Genomic DNA, 21026 nt, shown 5'->3' on the forward strand with positions numbered 1-21026 from the left:
GAGATAGAAATGTCGATTCGGCTGCGGAAGTTGAAGTCGTAATGAGTTGCCTGGGTGCTTGCCAAGAACTCAAAATCCAACGTTTGGAATCGGCTTCAATTGAGAAGCCTGGCTTCCTGTAACTACAAGATCTCATGCCGCGCAAGTTCGTCAATGAGCCCAGCTCCCTTTCCTCACCCCAACATTACCACCCCACCCCTCTGCGCCTCTACCCATCCCAACACCACCAATATTACCCTCAAGCACGAAGTTCGGGCTCTGCCGCGCCCACTCCCTGACATACAGCCTGAGCGCTTCCCACCGTCGACAAGCACCTCCTGTGACGTCCTCTTCCTTGCAGCCATCGCCCTCAGGCGCGCCAACATAGCCCTTCGCATCCATCCGCTGATCGTCCTTTCGCAGATCTTCGACACTAATGCGACTGATCTTGGAGAGCTCCGCATCAAACTGCCATGCCAAGGACGGATAGCCCAGGGAAAGATAGTTGTAGATCTGCGTGACGACGCTGTCGGGAAATTCTTCCTCGATCTGGCGTTCCAGCTGTAGCTTCTTGTCGACGGACGAAGTGAACGCATCGTCCTCATTGGTCCGTTGCGGCGTCAAAGGCATAAGATTCATGCCATACATCCTGCGTCGAGGTGTCTTGCTGCCACCGGGCGTTCTAGTACCGGGCGTCTTGCGGCCCGGTGTGGCCGTCTCGAAAGGGTTATCTCGCTCAAGTGCGGGTGTCTGGAGGCCAAGGCGTTGAGGCCCGACCGGAGGGCTATTCTCGCCGCCATTGCAGCATCCGCCCCAGAGGCCAGGGCTGGCTGGATTGGACTCTATCAGTCGTGTCACTCTGGTCGCCCAGAGGGATTGCTGCCCGATCTCCTCCTCGTCGTCATCTGAGTCGGCGCACCTGGGCCGCGGGTGTTGATCTGTCTCACACCGTGTCATCTTGGGCGAAATGGTCTGTGGGAAGATCAGGTCCGCGCCTGCCATCGGTGGCGACGCGGCGGCACGCATTTTGGATAGCTCTGCGTCCTCGGTAGCCTTGACCTTCCTGCTCTGCTTCTGCTTCTCGGCCTCGAGCTTATGCCGAGTGGCGAGCGCAATACTGCTGAACCTGCTGTGTCCGGCGGTGTCATGCTTGAATTCTCGCTTCGCTTCTTCTAGCTGTGCATGGTGGCGTCGCATCTCCGACATCTCCCAATCATGATCGTCCTGTGAATGCCTCCTGAAAAGCCGAATGTCGGCACCATTCTGACCCGAGAAGTTCCCCTTCCGACTGAGTATCTCGTCCTCATCATCGAAGCCATAGTGACCGGGCGCATGATGCGGGACCTCATTAATATATGCTGCCATCGCCGTGTCGTGCAAGTCTTTCTCCGATGTGGTCTGCGCGGCTAGTCTGAGGACATAGTCTGTATACGTCTCGCCTCCAGTCCGCCGGCTGTTCCTCCTTTGCTTCTCCGACTCAGCAGATGAGCGCGAATTAGTCAACGAAGGAGCCGACGATTCGTCCCCTGAATCAGATTCGATAATGTCCAGATCCGGTACAGCGAATGAGTGACGCCTCTGCTGCTCGTAGTTCCGTTTGGCTAGCGAGGCAGCAGAGAATCTGGATTCAGATAGGGCCGGCACGTCGTCGTCGGTCTCTTCTTCATCGTCTTCTTGGGTCTTTTTCGATGACTTGGTTGATGCCTTCTCGACTCCAATGGGAGGCTTCTTCTCCTGCCGATACGTACCCTTGGCGGTCTCAAGTAGCTCCGGCGAGAATCTGCGAGCGCCGTTCGAGCTCTGACTCGAGCTCTGCGATTGCTCCTTCTGCGTTTGCTCTGGGCTACTATCGGCGTCCTGTGCAGCCTGCGGTTTCCGTCTGCGACTAATCTTCTCGGTAGCTATCGGCTCAGGTGCGAACTTCCTCCCTACGGGCCTTGCTTCAGACGCTGGCCTGTCAGCATCCTTGCCGACTTTGCTGCTCTTGATGGTTGTCTCAATTGGCTCCGGAGCGAATCGGCGAGGTGTTGATTGTTGATCGACTCCCTTGTCCTTTGAACTGCGAGACGTCGTCTCGACCGGTTCTGGCACGAACTTCCTCCTCGACGTCCGCGTGCTCGTCTCCAGAGGCTCTGGAGCAAACTTGCGAGGCTTAGCTATGGCTGTCCGTGACCCAGACAGGGAGGTGGTGGCGGAAGCTCGTCAGGTGAAAGAGGCTTGTCTCCTGAGCCAACGTCTGTGTGCTCGATATGCTCAGGCCTTTGTTTTCTAGAAGACCTGGTGGTCTCCTCTATAGGTTGAGGCTTGAACCGCCTGGGCTGCTGTGTGGAGGTCATGTTCGCCTTGCCAGTTCCCTCTGACGGAGGGACGCCAGAACCTATAGCCCCCGGATCGTTCACGGGCGACTTCGGGCGTTTCGAGGACCGTGATATAGTCTCGACAGGCTCGGGAAGCGCGTGTGTGGGTTGTGAAGCTGTCACCATTGGGCTGCTCCGACGCCCGGGTCTGGTAGCTTTGGGCAACTGTCAAGTCTATAGAATGAGAGGCAGTATACTGTTAGGCTGGTATATGCCGGGATGCGGGTTGTGACGGCGGTACACTCGAGGGTTTCCGTTGTATCATCGTACTCGATGCGTTGGTCCAAATTTCGGGATAGCCGCTTCTTTGTTCAGTGTTGTGGGAGAGAGGAGCCGCGTCTCGGACGAGGATAGCGGCAGAATCGAAGGCATGAGAAGCAAAATTATCAACTACTGGTCGCGAGACGCATGAACGGAAACACGACTTCAATGTGGGGGATCGTCTGTTGGAGCGAGCAAAAGGAATGACGAACTTTCTGCCGCTGATCACCTCGCAAGGACAAAGCGTAGCAGCAAAGCTCGGGTGCTGTCAACTTAGGCGTAGTCCGGGGCGCCATCGATGATGCTCCTGCCTATTGGGACGATCACTATAGGTGCGGTCATCGGCTCTCCACACCTCGCTCGCCTGGACTGGAGCTTCAACAAGGGCCGGATAAGCTCGCCGGACTAGGCTGGTTGGGGCAAGGCCTAGAACCCAGTCAGTTACTCAGCCAGGCAATCCAACACAATCTCGATGTCCGTTTTTGGGCGTCAACACTCGTTGTCATGTGCTGCAATGAGTCACCGCTGGTGAAGGTACTTCTTGTCAGGACTTCAGCCTGTCACACTGATCGGAGTCTCAACGGAACGAAGCAGAGAGAACTGCGCGGGATCATGAGGAAGTGGACTCGAGCATGTGAAGAGAGTACTACCGCTGCTCTTTCAACGGCAGGACGCCTGCGCTACTCAAGTTGCTCAAATCTGGGGTATAGGAACTACATGGTTGTCGTGTGATCTTGAGTTCGTCGTTTCTCGTGTCTGTTGAAGCCTGCATAATACGGTGAAAGTCTGTTGCTGTCAATTGGTTGCTATATGCAAGCATATCGCTGACCAGAAGTCATGCCCGATTTATTCCGAAGTTGATTCAGACGGGCCTGCCACCGGGCCTGCTCTCCAGTACTTTCGTGCATAACAGGATATGCAACGGCCAAACCTTCTGCCTGCTGGCATCTCGCCCCTTGAGCGACGTCGGGCAGCTGTACGGAGTAGTGTGACTTCCTCGCGTGGGAGCCTGCCTAGTCCGATACATCGGCCGAAGAAGATGCACCATCTCCAGTCTCCTTGAGCTTCGACAAGCTTGTCTCGAGTTGTTGACTGCTGCTGAGGTCGGGAGCTGTGCCATCGGAGCCGCTAACGCTCTGTTTGAGACTTTGCTCCTCGCTCGTTGGAATGCTGCTCCGGGGAAAACACGCGGCTCATGACCTGAAATGTGAGGGTCGTGAGGGCCCGAGATGGCATGAAGTTGAGTCGACGCCTTGCGCAGTCGCGGCGGAGAGGAGCTCAAGCTTTCCACGCTGTTGGATAGCTTGTTGTTCTCGCGGCTAGGTGCGGCTGCATTCGGCATCCTTGCCTGCTGTGCTGGTGTAATCGAGTCGGCTACGGTGGCGTAGTACTTCTTAGGTGACTCGAGCACGTTATACACCTCATCTAGAGGCGCATTCGGGTCGTCGGGCTCTGGTATGCTGGGCGTACAGCGCTCCAGGTGCGTGTAGTCACTCGTGTACTTAGCTATGCTGTTGATATTATTAGTAATGATCTTCACGTCGGAGTGTCATACTCACAACTGATGCTCGGCCTTCAGTGTCTCATGGCGAAATGCTTCTCTCACATCTGGAACATTACATTTGGCAACATCGTTGCCGAGTACTCCAGGCAGGTAGCAGTACTTGCCGAGCCAGCGTTGCTTCAATGACAGTTCAAAGCCGGATTGATCAACGGAATGCTTCGCAAGTTCGCACATGTCGACAGCTGACAGCTTGTAGATTTGCGCTGCCACGGAATACTCCTCAATAAGGGGCTCCTTGGTGAACGCGAATTGCAACGGATCATCCGTAGAGAGTGAAACATTCAAGCCTTTCTTGAAGTAGCTTATGAAAGGATTTCGATCATACGTCAGGAACAATGCGTTGTTGCTCAAAGGCGACATGGCGATGCCGATCTGATCGAGATAGAACAGGTATTGTAACATTGGTACTTTTCGCAGCATGATCCCATGGCTGATGCTGTGGCAGCACAAGAATGCGGCAGCAAGATGGTCTGTATCGCCTGCTTCTCCGCAGTGTGGTCGTAGCAGGAAGGTGTTGAATCCTCGGGCTTGTCGCCACGCATTCAAGGAAGTCATGTTGGCGTACAGATGATAAACCCAGTAGCCGTACGGAGGGTTCTGCTTCGTGTCCCATTCCTTCGGCACAGGAAACTTGCGGTATAAGCGTCGCTCCGGCTTGCTCTCATCGTCCACGCTGTCGAACCCAATGACTCGCTGCAAAAAAATGTACAGCTTCGGATGAGAGGAGGGATCTTGCGTTACCTCGTAAAGTGGTTGGAAGATATTTCGCAGAAGTTCGTCGTATGAATTCATCGTACCTAGCGATTTGTAGAGACTGAAGAGCCTAGGGATCTGTACCAGCCAGCGTACGTTGTGGGAGAAGAGTCGATTGTCCACAACCCAGGCAGCAAGCTTGTCCCACTCATTGATGCTACGGCCATAAATACTGATGCGCCATTCGACCATCTGATATTTGCTTGCTTCGAGATCAGCGATGACTTCTCGAGTGATTTCAGCCAAGTAGCGTCCTTTAACAAAGTTGTCCGTCTTCAGGAAGATGTCTCTGAGGCGAGACTGGCCCACAGGGTTGTACTTGAGATTGAATTTGTCGAAGCGATGGAAGGAATCTGTATGGGCATGCATGTCCAATGTATCGATGGATAAGTCGTATGCTGTGAGATTGATGCTCTCGAAGACCTGCTGGAGAGTGAGTTGCTTGCCATCACGATCGATAACGACCTCGTCAGGGCACTTTTTCATTTTGCTTTTGATGAAGCGGAGCAAGTGCTTCTGGTTCATGCAAGCCGAGTGATGTACGTGAGTGTCGACCTTTCGAACGTTATAGAAGTCGCGATGTGGCACTTTCTTGGTATCGGCCACTTCCTCGTACTCGTTGAGGAGCGCGTAGAGATTATAGCGCCCCTCCAGGTACTGCATTCGACGATAGGCAAAGCTTTTTGCTGGTCCATCAGAGCAGATGTCCAGGATGGTGTCCAGCGCCATATAATAATCTCGCAATGACGGGACTTGGGCAATGGGGTTATCTTTGTCATCGTACACTTGATAAATGCTTGAACCGTCCGCCTCGGAAGGAATGACTGTCGTCTCGACCAGGTATCTCAACCTCTGAGGGGTCGAAGTCTTCACCAATATCATGACCCATTTTTCGCCTTCTCCGAGCACTGGTAGGCGACATGGGAGGTTCATTCGATGCCGCAGACCGAGCTTGATGACCATCAGAGCGGTTTGTATCCGTCATATATAGAGCACTGGAGTTGCGTGTTGGCGGAAGTTCGCCAGACCGAGCCTTTTCTTCGGTCCAAACAGGTTCTGGTGGAGGTGGATAGATCTTCCAGCTGTCGTAGTCCTTGGGATTGTCGCCTGGACACTGGAGTGAATGCTTCATGAAATGCCGTCGCATGTCAAGCAGCTTCTTGATCTTGTCGCAGATTGCTTGTACTTCAGAGACGATGCTTTCCTCATTCGCTGCCAAACCCCCAGGCCCAGTGCCCAATCCCATGCCGGCACCTGCTCCGTGAACACCCTCATGAGCGAGAAGAGGATCCTTGAACTCATGGGGAAGGTTGGGATGGTGATTGTGAGACCGCGCCTTCTTATCAGCGTCGAGGAAGACGTCCTGATTAGGCTCTGGACTTGGCTGAAAGTTGGGAAACGGTTCTTTCTTCTTGAAAGTCATCCCTTGGCCCCCACTGCTGGAACCACGAAAGCTCTTGCGCGAGGCCAGGCTACCAGATCGGTTGACCCCAGCTCCCGGCGCACCGTCAAGAAAACTAGGTAGGGTTGCCGACTTGCTCAGAGATAGGGCCGCAAAATCTTGAGAAGTCTTCGTGTCTAGTCGATGGCGTTGATAGATTACCTTGGCATCGGCGAAACTGTCTGCTTTTTCGGTAGCGTAGTGATAGAAAGGATGGCGAGCCTCGTCTGCGGCTAGCTCATCTGAAGAACTAAGCTCGGGCGTGTCGACTTTGTTTGCAGAATCGTCGCCATCGTCTTCGTCGGCTGTGTCGCCAGCCGGCCCACGGCGGCTGGACTTTGCGGGTCGAATGCCAGCCTGGCGCTTCTGGCTCCGCGTTTGGTAGAGCTGGAGATCATCCTCATCGTCGTACTCCATGATGTTACACTACGCCTCGCAATGCGGGAAGCAGTCGCCTCAGCGTTTCGGCACAGGCCAAAGAAGTTGCTGCTGTTGCGACTGCCGGACCACGATCGCGAGGCAAGAGACCCTGGAGATGGCTCGATGCAATAAGGCCATGTATAGGCAAATATACGTATCTTCATACAGGTATAGAGTTACTTCAAGGAGAACTTTGAAGTTGATGTCAAAGCTTGGCAAATCGGCAGAGTCCGAAGACGCTCATCTACGCCTGATTGGACCGATTTAACCATTTCCTGACTAAGACACGTAGTAGAAGAACATCTAGCGCTCACAACGTGACTCATGGTTGAGCGACTGCTATTGTATCGCTTTCCTGCCTAGCCGAGACGAGAGGGCCCTCTACCCATGTGAAGCGCCCCAGCGGCGAGCCCGTATCATGAGTGCTCACATATATCACAAGCCGTATTCGATCATGCGATCATTAGCAACTCTGTCCAGGACTCCAGCACATTCTGCCACTTGGACTAAGTATCCATTCTCAATCGTCACCACCACCGCGCTGACCCCTGCCGTTTGTTTGTCCTTTCCTGCCGTCATAGATAAGGCTGAATCTCATGCAAGTGTCCGGAGGGGCAATACACGTTCTTTGTTTGATAGAGGGATATATACCTGAGTAGGCCCCAGGTCTCAGATAGCAATAGCAGACCTCTTCTTCCTTCTCATCTCTTACTTTCCTATCTGTCATGACTCACGCGGCCGGTGATATCCTGCCAGGTAGCGCCAAATCGCCTGCCCGTACTGGCTAGTAGTCCTTCTTCCTCCTCCTCGATTGCGTCTTCGTCGGCGTCGGGGTCGGACAACTTCGGTGTTCTGAACAACAACAAGACGAAGGCAAGGAGGAAAATGCCCAAGAAGGCAAATTGAGCCCAGAAGTCGATCACGCCGAAGAACGGGAAGTTCACCGTGACTCGGTTCAGGAAAGTCGAGGCCACCGATGGTGTGCAAACATTCTTGGCCGATGGATTGTCGGTAGACTCCGTGCACGGTATAATGTGTTGTCTGTGGTTTGTGCAATCAGGCTGCTCGCCGGGGTGTCTGAGTGGGTGATCACAGAAGGTCTGCGGACCAAATGTAGCATACTGTGGTGCAACAAGCATGGCAATGGCGTAGTTACTGCCCAATGTCATCAACGTAAGCATTACAGTGGCAATCAACAGTGCCTGTGGTGAAGTATGGGCTTTTCGAATGCGGAATATTGTGATCCACAGCAGTCGGATACCGATCGTGGCAATGCCAACGACACTTGCGCTGAAGAACAATAGCGTGATGAACATGAAGATGACATAGTCGATCGGGAAGACCTTGGCAGTCTTGACCAGCACCCAGTTTGTCGGCTGGAAGATGTTGATGTGGCCCAATAGGTAGCCACAATGCTTGGAACACACAGAGTTCTTAGCTTTGTCCACGCCGGTGATGAGCATGCTGGCGAAGATCAACAAGACGATGATGACAAGCAAGAGTCCTAGAATAAGCTTGATAGGGCGGAGGATAGCTCCGAGCTTGAGCCAGATCTTCCAGAAGAAATTCTGCCCTTCACCGGTGTTCTCTTCCGCCATTCGCTGATGACGCCTCAAGGTTCGTTCTTCACGGACTAGCGCATCAAGCTCACGCTGGTCCTTGGCAGACAGGCCATTAGAGCCCTGAGCACGGCCCTCAAGTTGCCTCTGTCGCTCAAGGTTGCTCTCAAGTTGTGCCGTTGTAGATTCGTTCAGCGCCGGAGCAGAAATACTTGGTGCCGATTTGATCAGAGTCAGCGGAAGTAGAGCCAAGCCGGCCGCTGTGTAGAAGCAATAGATCAAGACGCCGATAGTGATGAGCAGACCCAGCGCGAAGGTCAAAGCTCGCTCGCCATGGTTCTCAGCCAGTAGACGTTTGAAGAAATCCAGGTCGAAGTGGGCGCCCTCTCTGTGCTTTGCAACCGGAATGAAGAAGCCGACCAGGAAAAGTGCCACGCATAAGAAGACAAACACTGCAGTGTACTTGAAAGCGCCCCAGAAGCGGGATCCGAGTGTCTGAGATCCCTCCTCCGCAGCGACCTCGTCGTACTCCTCGTACCAAAAGTAAGTGAAAGGAACCACCAACAAGCACAGAACAGCGTCAAGAGAGTACAAAAGGTAGTACACAATCTCAAGGGTGTAGGTGATCTGATCAACCTTGTCCTGTGTAGCCCAGTCCTTGCGTAATCCATTCTTCGAGCTCGTCGTCGACGAAACCAGAGCCACGTCGACTGGCAGTAGTAGGACCGTCGCCAGAAGGCAGGTAATGGTAAAGATGCAGACGGTCGTGACCCCAGCTGATCGGTCTCGATGTGTCTGGTAGAGGTAGACGAAGAGTGAGGCGATTGCCAGTAGAAGGGCAACGGCAATGGCATACACCACCCAGATCAATGTGACCTGGATATAGCCTTGCGTGGCCATGGTGGAGAGCTGCGAGCTCGTTTCCATGATGGGCGAACTGTAGACAATTTTCGTAGCGCTACCGAAGCGAAGGGAAGACCTCTAAGACAGTCACCATACGAGGTAGCTGCTCGCAGCAAAAATGTACAGATTTGACTGCTGCAGCTCCAGATAGGCAAGAAGTTGGCAAAGAAGCCGCAATCTTGAACTCATACAGAGATACGAATGACGTGCCGTGCGGAGACCGCAGGCAACCGCGTCTGACGATTTGGGTCTAGCTCACCACAGTTCACTTCTCTTGCCAAGAAGATCCTCGAGTCCATTTCAACCTTTCCACCGTTCGCCAAGTCATCGCATTGTAGATCTCGAAGTCCGTCGGAAGCGCTCGAAAGGACCGTCTCGCATCGTTCGGGTCGCCGGCGGCCGTGCTAGTCGATGTCTGGTCTCAAGGGGTGATCTACGGTTGACTGGATGCTCGAATCACCCTTGCTAGCCTGAGCAATGCAGTGCTATTCAGAGCTCGTGCCTGCCTCGGGCGTCACGCACTCTCTCGCATTGCCGTTCACGTCCTCCGATGGTAACAACCTGATAGTCGCGCGGAGATCTTTGCTTCAGATCTACCGAAGAGTGACTTCAAATGACAGCAGCGAGAGTAAGCTTGCGTTGATCAGGGAATATCACTTGGCTGGCACCATCACTGGCATCGGACGCGTTCGACTGGAGAACACGAAAAGTGGCGGAGATGCGATTTTGATCGCATTTCGCGATGCAAAGCTGAGCTTGGTGGAATGGGACGCTTCACAGAACAGTATCTCAACAATTTCGATACACTTCTACGAGAATCATGTTCTGCAATCCGCACCATGGCTCCCTGATCTGCGTGATTGTGTCAGCCACCTCAGCATCGATCCCAACAGCCGATGCGCAGCCTTCAACTTTGGAGTAAACAATCTCGCCATAGTCCCATTCCACCAGCAGGTTGACGACCTGGAAGACGGTGATATGGACGATGTAGGCGAAGGCAATGCTTTTGATCGAACCATGTCCACTGCCAATGGTGCCGCCGATGGCCACAGAACTCCATATTCTCCGTCATTCGTTTTGCCTATGACGACCCTGGACCCGGTACTCCTTCATCCAGTTGATTTGACGTTCTTACATGAGTACCGAGACCCTACGATTGGCATCTTGTATAGCACTTCGGCGCGATCGAGCAACATGGCTGCCGAACGCAAAGATGTCATGACCTATTCGGTCTACGCCCTGGATCTCGATCAACGAGCTTCGACGAACTTGCAGACGGTGCCAAACTTGCCCAACGATCTGAACACGGTTGTTGGACTGCCACTGCCTGTTAGTGGAAGTCTGCTCATTGGCGGCAATGAACTCATACACATTGATCAAGGAGGCAAAGCCACCGGCATTGCGGTGAACGAGTTCGCAAGAGAGGCATCCGCATTTCCGTTAACTGATCAGTCGAAACATGGTCTGCGTCTCGAAGGATGCCAGGTTGTCCAGCTGGACAGGTCGAACGGAGACATACTGATAATCCTCCGAACGGGTGCTCTGGCGGTCTTGTCCTTCCGCCTGGATGGGAGATCCGTCTCGGGCATATCACTGAAGAAGCTGGACGATCTTTCCCTGTCACACGCGGTTCGAGGCAGGTCCACATGTACGGCAGTGCTCATATCCGGTGAGATCTTCATTGGCAGCGACGAGGCGGACTGTGTTCTCATTGGACAACAAGTGCGTCCGGGAAACCTCAAACGTCAGACATCTCGAGTGCAACCTGTACTCAACGGTCATGGACATTCCACGAGTGGGGCAGATGAGACGGCAGCTGGTGTTGGTGGCGACGATGAAGACAGTGATGATGACGAGGACGATATTTTCGCAAACGTCAATGGTGGTCTTGTCGAGAATGGTTATTCTAGCAACACGAAATTAGCTGTCCTTGATACACTACCGACAATCGCTCCTCTGCATCAAAGCGCATTCGGCAAGATTGGCAAGAGGAAACGAGAAGATGATGATGCTGAATCGACATCGGCTCGTGTCGCCGAAGGTCTGGAGTTTGCCGTCTCCTATGGGAAGCAAAAATCTGGAGGCATTGCATTCTATTCACAAGCCATCCATCCCACCACCAAAAGACGACTAGGGCATGGCAAAGCTACTTCAATATGGTCCTGTTGCAAAGGCGCGAGCACCAGCAGTCGCTTTATTGTCTCCGAAAACACGCCGAGTGACGGCCTCGCTTCATCACTATGGTCGAACGACAAGGGCAGCATGTCTCGAGTCTACGACACTGCTTTCGAAGATATACAGGGCAAGCCCATTGCCGTGGGAAGGTTCGACACTTCACAGCATACAATTTACTTGACTGGCAGTGAGATCAGAGTTTATGATGCGGCGTTCGATGTTTCGCAAATTCTCCCCATCGTGGATGAAGATGAAGACCTGCTCGCAAGGGCAGTAAGTGCCGACTTCGCTGAGCCATACATGACGATTCTTAAAGATGATCGGACTTTCATGCTTCTCAAAGCCGATAAAAGCGGCGAACTTGAGGAGCTCGAGTTGCCTACAACATTCGCTGGGACTAACTTTACCTCTGCATCATTGTATCTCGACAAAGCCGATTACTTCCAATCATCTCGTTTTCTCTCTGCATCCTCGGAGCCGGTTGTCCTTCTAGTATGCCTCGCTACAAACGGTGCCCTTTCGATTACACCCCTTGCGAACCTCAAGGTCCAGATTTTCCATTTCGACAGCACGCGCTTCTTGACGCCTCAGCTTGGGCCAGATGTCAAGATCGAGAAGCACTGGCGCAACGGGGACGACTTAGCCGCAGCAACCCTGTATGACGTCGGCGACGAAGCATATACACACCCTCATCTGGTGGTACGGAATACAACCGGCGATGTTGTAGTTTACGAGCCGTTCTCCAGTCCAGAAGTTGCAGGCTCCTTCAAGTTTCGCAAAGTTCTCACTCACAATGCCGACTACACTAACAACGATTCGACGGCGGAGGAGGACGGCGAAGCAGATCAGACATTGCCCCCCATGCAGCCAGTAGTCTCTTCTGGGTATGCTGCTGTCTTGATACCTGGCGACACTGCTAAAATACTAATCAAAACAGCGTCAAGCGCACTTCATATTTATCCACTGGGTGAGAGAGGACAGATCGTCGCGCTTTGCGCCGCGGGTCAATCTGACTCTGATCTGATCTACGTGGACGACAGCCATGATTTGTGCCAGACCTCAATACCGGAAGACCTCGTCCTCGGACTGTCTCCTTGGGTTGCACGCCGCAAAGTTCTAGGAAGCGAAGTTTCCTCCCTGGCGTACTACGAGGGTACAGCGTCCTATGTCGTTGCCACTCATGAGCTACCCCGTTTCAATTGCCTCAAGATGATGAGTGGCACCCGGAATGGGCAGAAGAACAAAGCAGCTTCCTCCCAACAAGTTGGACATCCACAATCCAGCTCATTTCCTCATCAACCCACAATGTGATTTCTAGCTACACTTTTGACACGGATGAACGAGTCCTAGACGTCAAGACCATGGTACTAGAGACCTCAGAGATCACTCATCGACAACAGGAACTCGTCGTAGTTGGTACCGGCACTATCAAAGGGGAGAGCGTTGTCACCAGAGGTCATATCTACCTGTTCTCGGTCGCTGAGGTGGTTCCGCGTCCTGGCGTGTCGGAGTCCGATCTCAAGCTAAAGCTGCTGAGTTCGGAAGAAGTACGCGGCGCTGTCACCACGCTTAGTCCAGTCGGAAGCCAAGGCTTTGTCCTTGCTGCTCAGGGACAGAAGACCATGGTCAGAGGTCTCAGGGAAGATCTTTCGATCCTACCGGTGGCTTTTATGGATATGCGATTTCACACATCCATCTCAAAGTCCCCCACTGGCACTGGGCTCTGCATCCTCGGTGATGCTTTCTCCGGCTTGTGGCTGATCGGCTATAGTGAAGAGCCGTACAAGATGCAGCTCCTCAGCCGTGACCTCGAGAATCCATCTATTTCAGCCGCAGACTTCCTACCCTCAGAAGACAACAAGGAGCTCTTCGTTATCGCCTCTGATGGCGATGGCGAATTGCGCTTCCTTCAGTACGATCCCGAGAACCCCAAATCCGAGCGCGGCGAAAAGCTTCTCCTCCGCAGCACTTTCCATACAGGTGATTTACCAACCACGATGACACTTCTACCCCGGACATCAACATCCTACGAAGCGCCACCGACCAGTAACAACATCGATGCCTCCTCTCCACGATCGTCCGAAGTCATGCATGTGGACAGCCCTGTCGTCAGACCCAAAGCTCAACTGCTCATCACACATTCCTCCGGTGCTATCGCTCTCATTACTACTCTCGACGAGCCTGCCTACCGTCGCCTCACCGCCCTTCAAAACATACTAATCAGCAACATGGATCAGCCTTGTGGCCTGAACCCACGTGCCTACCGCGTTGTGGAAACGGACGGAATGGGTGGGAGAGGAGTAATCGATGGCAATGTGGTCAAGCGATGGTTGGATCTGAACAGTCACCATAAGGCAAACACGGCAGACAAGGCAGGAGCTCGAGCGGTGTGGGATGTGCGAGGTGATCTGGAAGTTGTGCTAGGACTTGGAGGTGGAATGGCATTCATGGCTTGAAAGCATCGTACTCCACCATTTGGCACAGTTCACTCTCGAGGAAGCTCGCGACGAATGAGGGACTCCTCACGGTCTGACTCGATTACTGCATCGGGTCATGAGAGTCCTGTCAGGTGGTCGGCTGCTCAGAAAAACACCGCAGAAGCGCGGAATAGAGGCCATCATACAATCGTTTCCCTTCCCTCTTGCTTACCTCGTGCCTCCCCCTTTCTTGCGCATATCGTGCGGTTCTTTACATAGCCCAGGCTCGCAGGCAGCAGGGCGGATCAATGAATGAGCCTCGCCTATTGACAAAGCAACGAATAGCACCGTCACAGCATCGCAGGGATGATGGCAGTCAGGTCGTGTCGACGTGCTGCTTTGCTGTGTGTCATTCATCGCTGACGAGACTTGCCTCACCTGGTAGCAGTCCGTAGAGCTACCAAGGTATGGCAATAGGTCGCCGATGACATAGTGGACGGACTGGCAGAGGAGCGAAGGAGATAGGAAGTCGAAGACATGGTACCTATTTATGCTCTACGATCAAAGTAAAGATCCGTCGCAAACCGAAACAGTTCCTTCACTGATTCGGACATGAGTCTTTCACTGTGCTTTGCGCCAGGCAGAGTCGAAAAGTCACTGCCTGCTGTCATTCATTCAGCGGAGACATGTTGGCAATGGTAGTCATCGCACAGGAGTTACCGTAGCTTGTGTGTCTCCCGATCACATCGCATGTCGGACACATACGTCCGTACTCTATTCCACTGCAAACGTGATCGGCAGGTCACATCCCGCCACCACTCTCTTCGGTCTCACCATCTCATCGCCATCGTGAGAAGATTAGGAGTGAAGTTGAACAGAAGCCAATCATCATACGCTTGGCCACAAGGTACCTTGAAGTGACTTCCGCAAAATTATACAAGCCTCGAGCCAATGGCACGTCTCTTTGGGCACATCTCACTGCGGATTGGGCACACTAAATAATTTTTCTCGGTACTCGAGTTGGCTCAATAATGTTCCGATTGGAAAGAGGCATGGCCCGGTCCATGAGATGTTCTCAAAGGCTGGAAAATAATCTGAAGAACCGTGCGTCTACTAACGTCGCCTCCTTGAGGACCAGTCTGAGCCGTATGGCAGAGCCTCAGCTTGCAAAGCGTTACAATTGTGCGACAATGCCACCGACCCCTCCAGGAGGCAAAAGTACAACGCATCCTTAACAATGCAGCCGTCGGGCACGAAAACTTGCTGTCCCGTGACTTTGTCTGACAAGGATATGGCTTTTATCCTGATGTCCAGAGCACCACATGATTACGAAGTGTATGCCTAGCTACTCAGAAATCCACCGCCCCAGCCACCGATCGAGCTGACACAGCACCGTCATTCTGGCGGTCAACTCACGCCAGGCGACCGCCTCTTCCCTGCAATGACGCTGCTGCTGCTACTTGCTCGGAGTTCTAGATGCACGCTGGCCGATGAGTTTGATCTCGACAGCAAACAACCAGCGCTTACCGCCTCCTTCCCATGTTTCAAGAGTGTCAAACAGGCGCTTTCTGAAGAATTGCAAACGAGCAGAGTTCGTGATGCTAGCGGGCGGCTAATCAAATCAAGGCAAAGGAACCGACAGAAGTTGCATCATTTCTGCCTTAGCCGAGGGTCGGTAGGGCCAATCCTTGCCAACAATTACCCTGTGTGTGAAGAGAAGAAGGTCGTACGACAGAAGAGGCTATTGCCCATGAATGTCCTTCAGTGGAAGACGACCAGCAGACTTAGACAGCCATCAAGTCGCTGAATTTCAGTAGCACGATACGTTGAGAGCCGCAATGTCCACGTACGAATAGTAGGTACAGCGCCTGCGAGAGCGTTGACAGAGTAGGGACGGGAGCAAACATCATCGTTGCTTGCAGAAGTCGCGTCCAACGCGTGTAGTAGACCAGATTAGAGCTTTGTCAACGCGCGGCGATTTCGATTACTTGTACATGGATGCAGCTCGGTCTCCCATATTGCATATCGCAGGCACGACCATGTCCACGATCAGTCCTGTCGTGCAACTCGCAATAACCTTCGTCAGCGTCGGCGGCAACAATAACAACGATCTTGAAGAGCCAGCAACAAACGTCGGAGGTCGACAAGTGCTCCGAAAAGCATCACGATTATTTGAAGTGCTTCTTCAGGCTAGACTCGCCAAGCGCGTCTGAATCATCGTCGATCCGCGGCCTTCCTTTTCCTCAGCCCCGAGTCCTCCACTTTCTCCTCCCTTCCCAATCGTCTGCCAGTTTTCTCTGGCCCTCTTTCTTCTACTAAAACCTGGGCCAATCCAATCAACTCGTCACGGCTGTTCTTGAATCTGATTGATTCAATACTTTTTTATCGAGTCTTTGCTCGAGGCTCCCGGCTCGTGCGCTGATAGCGGAACACTGTCTCATCACGTGGCTGTACCTATCCTCCGGGCCTTGTCACCTTGGAACTGCCTTGGGCCACAAAATCCACCGCCAGAAGCTGTCCAACCAGCTTCTCGTCGCCGCATTTCCATCATAAAAGTCGCCAATAGCAGTGAGAAACCACTTCTAGGTACTCCAATCGCACGCGCTGTTGACACGAAAGTCGCAACCTATCTGGATATCGATACTGCTCGATCTGGTCTACCGGAACACGCAATATACACCGCGTCGCAGTAGTGACCGCCTCTTCCAACACTTGCTCGCTTAAAGCGAAAAGACAGTGTTACGACACATCCCGACGCAGGCATAATTATAGCCACCGAGACCTCACACAGACTAAGTCCAGGTGCCAGGTGCCAGGTGAGTTGCCTCGATCCCACATCTGCCAGCGCATCATGCATAACCAGCCCCTCCCTCTCCAATGATCTCTACACCCGACCACTGCTGATACATGACATTGCTAACACAGCCAAACAGTCGTTTTCAACGCGCTTCTTTCACCTATCCTGTCGTGTCCACTTCTAGTTTGCGCCATCGCGACCTCAAAGCTTGCTGACTCGCTCTTGAGCCGCACATCCCAAAGCAACGCGCGCCAGCCGCATTGCGCAAGCACGAAGACGCAACAGCAGACCGATCAACAATACCATTGTGAGGCGAACATCTTGCGCCACACTCCGGGCACTCAGTTCGCAGCTTGACAACGCATCAAGCGTAGCTGCAATCCCGGCTCTTCCTGCAAGAGTGCCCAACACAGGGCGAAATCACAAGCCGATTCACGTCACCTGGAGCTTGCTTCAGCCTCCGCCAGAATAGCCCTCCAACTTTGCACATACGACTCTTGAATTAAAGTCTGCTTGTCGCAAACAAAAGCGCATAGTCGACTTCGAAAAGCGAAGCAATTGGAGTCCTGTCGTGAGGTTAGTATTGGCCCGCTCCCAACGCCGACTGGCCATACACGTCCAGTGATCAGTCTCAGCTGCAGCTAACGACACCCCAGATACATAAGAGCCCTCGAATCAGAGCACCGAACGACGCTTCTTGTGCCTCGCGCTCAGGGAACACAATCCACGACTTGCGCCTACTCCTTGCTACTTCCACAAGCCTTGCCTGTGCCGCACCGGCTGCGCTTAATCGACTCAGTTTCACCATCCATTAGTGATCTGACCACTATCCGTGGCGATTATCTGCGGCTTGCTGCTGTCACCCGGAACGTCCAACCTAGTTGCATATACCCCCATTCCTACTGAGACGCGTCCAAGATGGAGTACCCACCTCAGCAATACCAACACACCCAGCATCCCCACATGCAAAGTGGTTATCAAACATCACCGCAGGGAGGCGGTCCAGGCGCGTTGACATCGCCGTCGGGACAATCGCACCTGCAGAACCCTAATCAAGCATCACCGATTCTGCCTCCCAAACTCAAACCCACTATCAACAACCATCGCAGTCGATGGCCTATGGCCAATATGGTGTCGGCGTTCCAAGTAATATGTCACAGGGGTATGGTATGACCGTACCTCAGGCAGCCGCAATGGCCACCGCAGCTGCGTCCGGTAAGTCAACTTCATGTCCAGCGGTTTGCCACTAACGACGAATGTAGGTCAGATTCCATCGATGGGTCAAGGTGTTGGCATGCAACAAGCTGGTGGCATGGGTAGCTCTCAGCGAAGAATGAGCCAACATCTCAGCAGTCCCCACGGCCAAGTCTCACAGCCAGCGATGAATCATAACATGCCTCGTCAGACTGTCCCTCCGAGCATGCCACCTCCTCAGCCACAACAAGAGGAGATGGTCAGTGGTGGCGGCGCCGAAGAATCCCCACTCTATGTCAACGCAAAGCAATTCCATCGCATACTGAAGAGACGTGTAGCGCGCCAAAAGCTTGAAGAACAGCTCAGGTTGACGTCTAAGGGTCGCAAGCCATACCTACACGAATCCCGTCATAACCATGCGATGCGCAGGCCACGCGGCCCAGGCGGTCGCTTTTTGACAGCAGACGAGGTGGCTGCCATGGATCGAGGAGAAGACCCGCTGGGACTGCTGAACAACACCACTCCAGCTAGCAAGAAGACAGACAGTGCCGGCTCCGGTACCAAACGAAAAGCAGAAGGTAACGAAAACGAGACGCCTGCTAAGAAGAGCAAGCCTACTGGGTCAGAAGAGGACGAAGATGACGAGGCGGAGGACGACTAAAGATCTGCGCCAGTACCCGCATGCAACCCAGCATAACGACAATTTCTTTTGTCCTGCACGAGGGAGGATTTGTCCTTTAGCAAGCGCACTGTTTGCTCGGAAGGGCTCTGGGACGGACGCATACCTTAACGAACGACAATAATACAACAGAAGAGGGTCATGGGCTCACGCCAGTGCAGATGATCAAGGTCGTCCGGACTCGGGCTTCCACACAAACTTTCCTTTCATGTTCATCGAGATACCCCGTCATTAGCACATTTCATTGAGTCAGAACGATCCCCTAGGAGGAGTGTCATTGCATCAGAAAGGGGACTGTCGCTACCGTCATGCACGCAAAGCGACCACTCGGAATAGCTTGTTGAAGCGGGATGAAAGAAAGATCAGGCAACTGCTATGCTCGCGCAACGTGGACAGCATTTCTACTGCGGGAGGAAGCGATTTTGGACTGGTGCCATCAATCAGTTTCCACTGATTTGGGCTAGGTTCAACAGACCGCAAGGGAGAAGAGAATGCCTTTCAGAGATTCTTGAGTGGCTGAGACCACGCTTGACCAGCGTTCGAGAAGAAGCAGCCGGAGTTAGTCACTGCTTCGAGCAACTATCAAATCTTTGGACTGCCGGTTGGCTCTGGGAGGGCTCGGGGCTCCTGGTTGTTGCGGAAGAAGGACCACTTGCTCATTTCTTGATCTACCTTGATGGTCAGATCCATTTTCTTGTGGACATCGTAGTTTCCTGCGACATCTGCACACCGTACATAATCATAGTATTTCGACTTGGACTTATTGGACTCAAAAAGTCTTTCTTTCGAATGAAGTGAATATTGTTGGATATGCGTGTCTTCGTCCCCCGGATATCGATCTCCATGCGCCAAGGCTGGCATGTGATGGAAAGCCAGTGCCCTGCTGACGTCGGTCGGTCGAGCGGGAGCAGCCTGTAGTAAACGTGGACGCCCGAGACTCCGGGCATGCTTCCTGCATCTTGAGCACGCAAACAGTATTCCCTTCCGAGCTTAGAAGTATCATTACTACTAGAGGCTGGAGTATACTTGCAGAACATATCATTCACCACACCTAGACACTCAGCGGCTGGACAAGCGATCGGGAGTGCTTTGCACGTGCGCACTGCCTGGAACTGATCAGCGCCTCTGCAACGGCACTGACAGATCGAGACTATCACACCATCACACTTTCCTGCACTCGCTTGCTGCAGCTTCCGTACGACTACACAGGCCTTCGATGCTGCTGAGATAGTAAGAGCCTCGCAATGGTCGAGCTTATACACCCTCCCGACCCTCAAGGCCTCCTCCCACCTATACTAGCCTGCCTGCCACGGCCTTTGCGTCGAGACGGCCGCCACCTGCGCTACTGCCTCTAGTGTCGCCTATACTACGACAGCGGTTGCAGCTCAACCTTGACCCTCACGAGAGCTGGCTTAGGTTGCTTTGCTGGGATCCCAACCAAGCGGAAACCTTGAAAGAGCAGGTCGAGAATGCGACCTTCGAACCGCATCCTGTTTCGGGCGAGATTGAGATTGGGGACGTTGAGGCGGTGACATATAAGAGGTTGGACGAGGAGACGCTGCGGGCGCAATTGCAGCTATCGGAGTGGCCTTTCACGCCGGTTTTCTTGTGGTGTACGGGTGGGGAAGGCGGGAGCGCATGGAAGCTTGCGGAGATTCTGCCTTCGGCGGAGACGGATGAGTCGTGGTCGAAGACGATACAGCATGCTAATGAGACGTCGTCGGCGAGGATAGTCGACGAGGCGCTCCGAGCGGCAGATGGGCACCAGGGTCCTTCGGCGACCAACCTGTCGGCGCCTAAGAACGACGAGGATGACTACTGGGCAATGTACGATGAGACGCCAGGACGGACACCTATGCGGAAAGCATCTGTGCAGCCGGGTGCGGGTGGATCGTCGGAAGATGATTACTATGCTCGCTACAACGACGTGCAGCCAGCCATGGACAATCACGACCTGGACGAAGAAATGCAGGATGGCATGGAAACGACCCTGAACGGGCATGCGCTCGAGACCATTCCGAGCATGCCTACGGAACGAAGCACTAGTCCGCCGCCATATCAAGACCAGGATGTCAAGGGAGACGACAACAGCGACGAAAAGAACGTAGAAATGCAACAACCAATTCCTACCTCACCATCATCACGAGGCGGGTCAGACACGATTGCTCGATTGGAAGATTCAGCAGAGAGGTTTAATGCTTCTGAGGTCGGAATACGGCAGCATATCAGCACATCGATGAAAAGCATGTACCGGCTGGCTAAGAGCGCGGGGATTGACCGCGAGGAATTTGACAGGATTGTCAATCGCGAGTTGGAGGCGCTGAGCATTTTTGACCAGGACGATTGAGAGAGTCGTTCTTGCATTTCTCTGGAGCACGCATTTGGGGTACTCTGTGTGCACTTGAAAATTGCATAGCAGGTACAACGACGTCGGTGTTGATAGCATACAATGAGGAGGCATGAGCTGCAGGGACCATGGAACGGCGAGAGAAGCATTCGAAGCATGAGGAGATGGAAATGGAGAAGC

The 21026-nt window shown here is 53.3% G+C and overlaps 6 protein-coding genes across 6 annotated transcripts; 4 read left to right on the forward strand and 2 right to left on the reverse strand.

The window, feature by feature from the left end:
• Window positions 1-150: 150 nt before the first annotated feature.
• Window positions 151-6772, reverse strand: AB675_2711 (AMP deaminase; the record flags this gene model as incomplete). The annotated part of the gene is made up of 4 exons (XM_018142704.1): window positions 151-2121; window positions 3889-4108; window positions 4157-5822; window positions 5875-6772. 4 exons carry the CDS (start codon window positions 6770-6772, stop codon window positions 151-153), a joined length of 4755 nt encoding a protein of 1584 aa, XP_018005345.1.
• A 719-nt stretch (window positions 6773-7491) lies between these two features.
• AB675_2712 (putative lysosomal cobalamin transporter) lies at window positions 7492-9234 on the reverse strand (the record flags this gene model as incomplete). The annotated part of the gene is made up of 1 exon (XM_018142705.1): window positions 7492-9234. The coding sequence occupies one exon, from the start codon at window positions 9232-9234 to the stop codon at window positions 7492-7494; it is 1743 nt and encodes a 580-aa protein (XP_018005280.1).
• A 480-nt stretch (window positions 9235-9714) lies between these two features.
• AB675_2713 (Protein cft1) lies at window positions 9715-12723 on the forward strand (the record flags this gene model as incomplete). Its single annotated transcript, XM_018142706.1, has 1 exon — window positions 9715-12723. The coding sequence occupies one exon, from the start codon at window positions 9715-9717 to the stop codon at window positions 12721-12723; it is 3009 nt and encodes a 1002-aa protein (XP_018005196.1).
• A 50-nt stretch (window positions 12724-12773) lies between these two features.
• AB675_2714 (Protein cft1) lies at window positions 12774-13868 on the forward strand (the record flags this gene model as incomplete). The annotated part of the gene is made up of 1 exon (XM_018142707.1): window positions 12774-13868. The coding sequence occupies one exon, from the start codon at window positions 12774-12776 to the stop codon at window positions 13866-13868; it is 1095 nt and encodes a 364-aa protein (XP_018005130.1).
• A 3951-nt stretch (window positions 13869-17819) lies between these two features.
• Window positions 17820-18481, forward strand: AB675_2715 (Transcriptional activator HAP2; the record flags this gene model as incomplete). The annotated part of the gene is made up of 2 exons (XM_018142708.1): window positions 17820-17841; window positions 17889-18481. The coding sequence occupies 2 exons, from the start codon at window positions 17820-17822 to the stop codon at window positions 18479-18481; spliced, it is 615 nt and encodes a 204-aa protein (XP_018005332.1).
• A 1262-nt stretch (window positions 18482-19743) lies between these two features.
• AB675_2716 (uncharacterized protein) lies at window positions 19744-20846 on the forward strand (the record flags this gene model as incomplete). Its single annotated transcript, XM_018142709.1, has 2 exons — window positions 19744-19819; window positions 19855-20846. The coding sequence occupies 2 exons, from the start codon at window positions 19744-19746 to the stop codon at window positions 20844-20846; spliced, it is 1068 nt and encodes a 355-aa protein (XP_018004983.1).
• Between the last annotated feature and the right edge of the window lie 180 nt (window positions 20847-21026).

This window comes from Cyphellophora attinorum (genome assembly GCF_001299255.1).
Source record: "Cyphellophora attinorum strain CBS 131958 chromosome Unknown Contig2, whole genome shotgun sequence".
NCBI classification, from domain to species: domain Eukaryota; kingdom Fungi; phylum Ascomycota; class Eurotiomycetes; order Chaetothyriales; family Cyphellophoraceae; genus Cyphellophora; species Cyphellophora attinorum.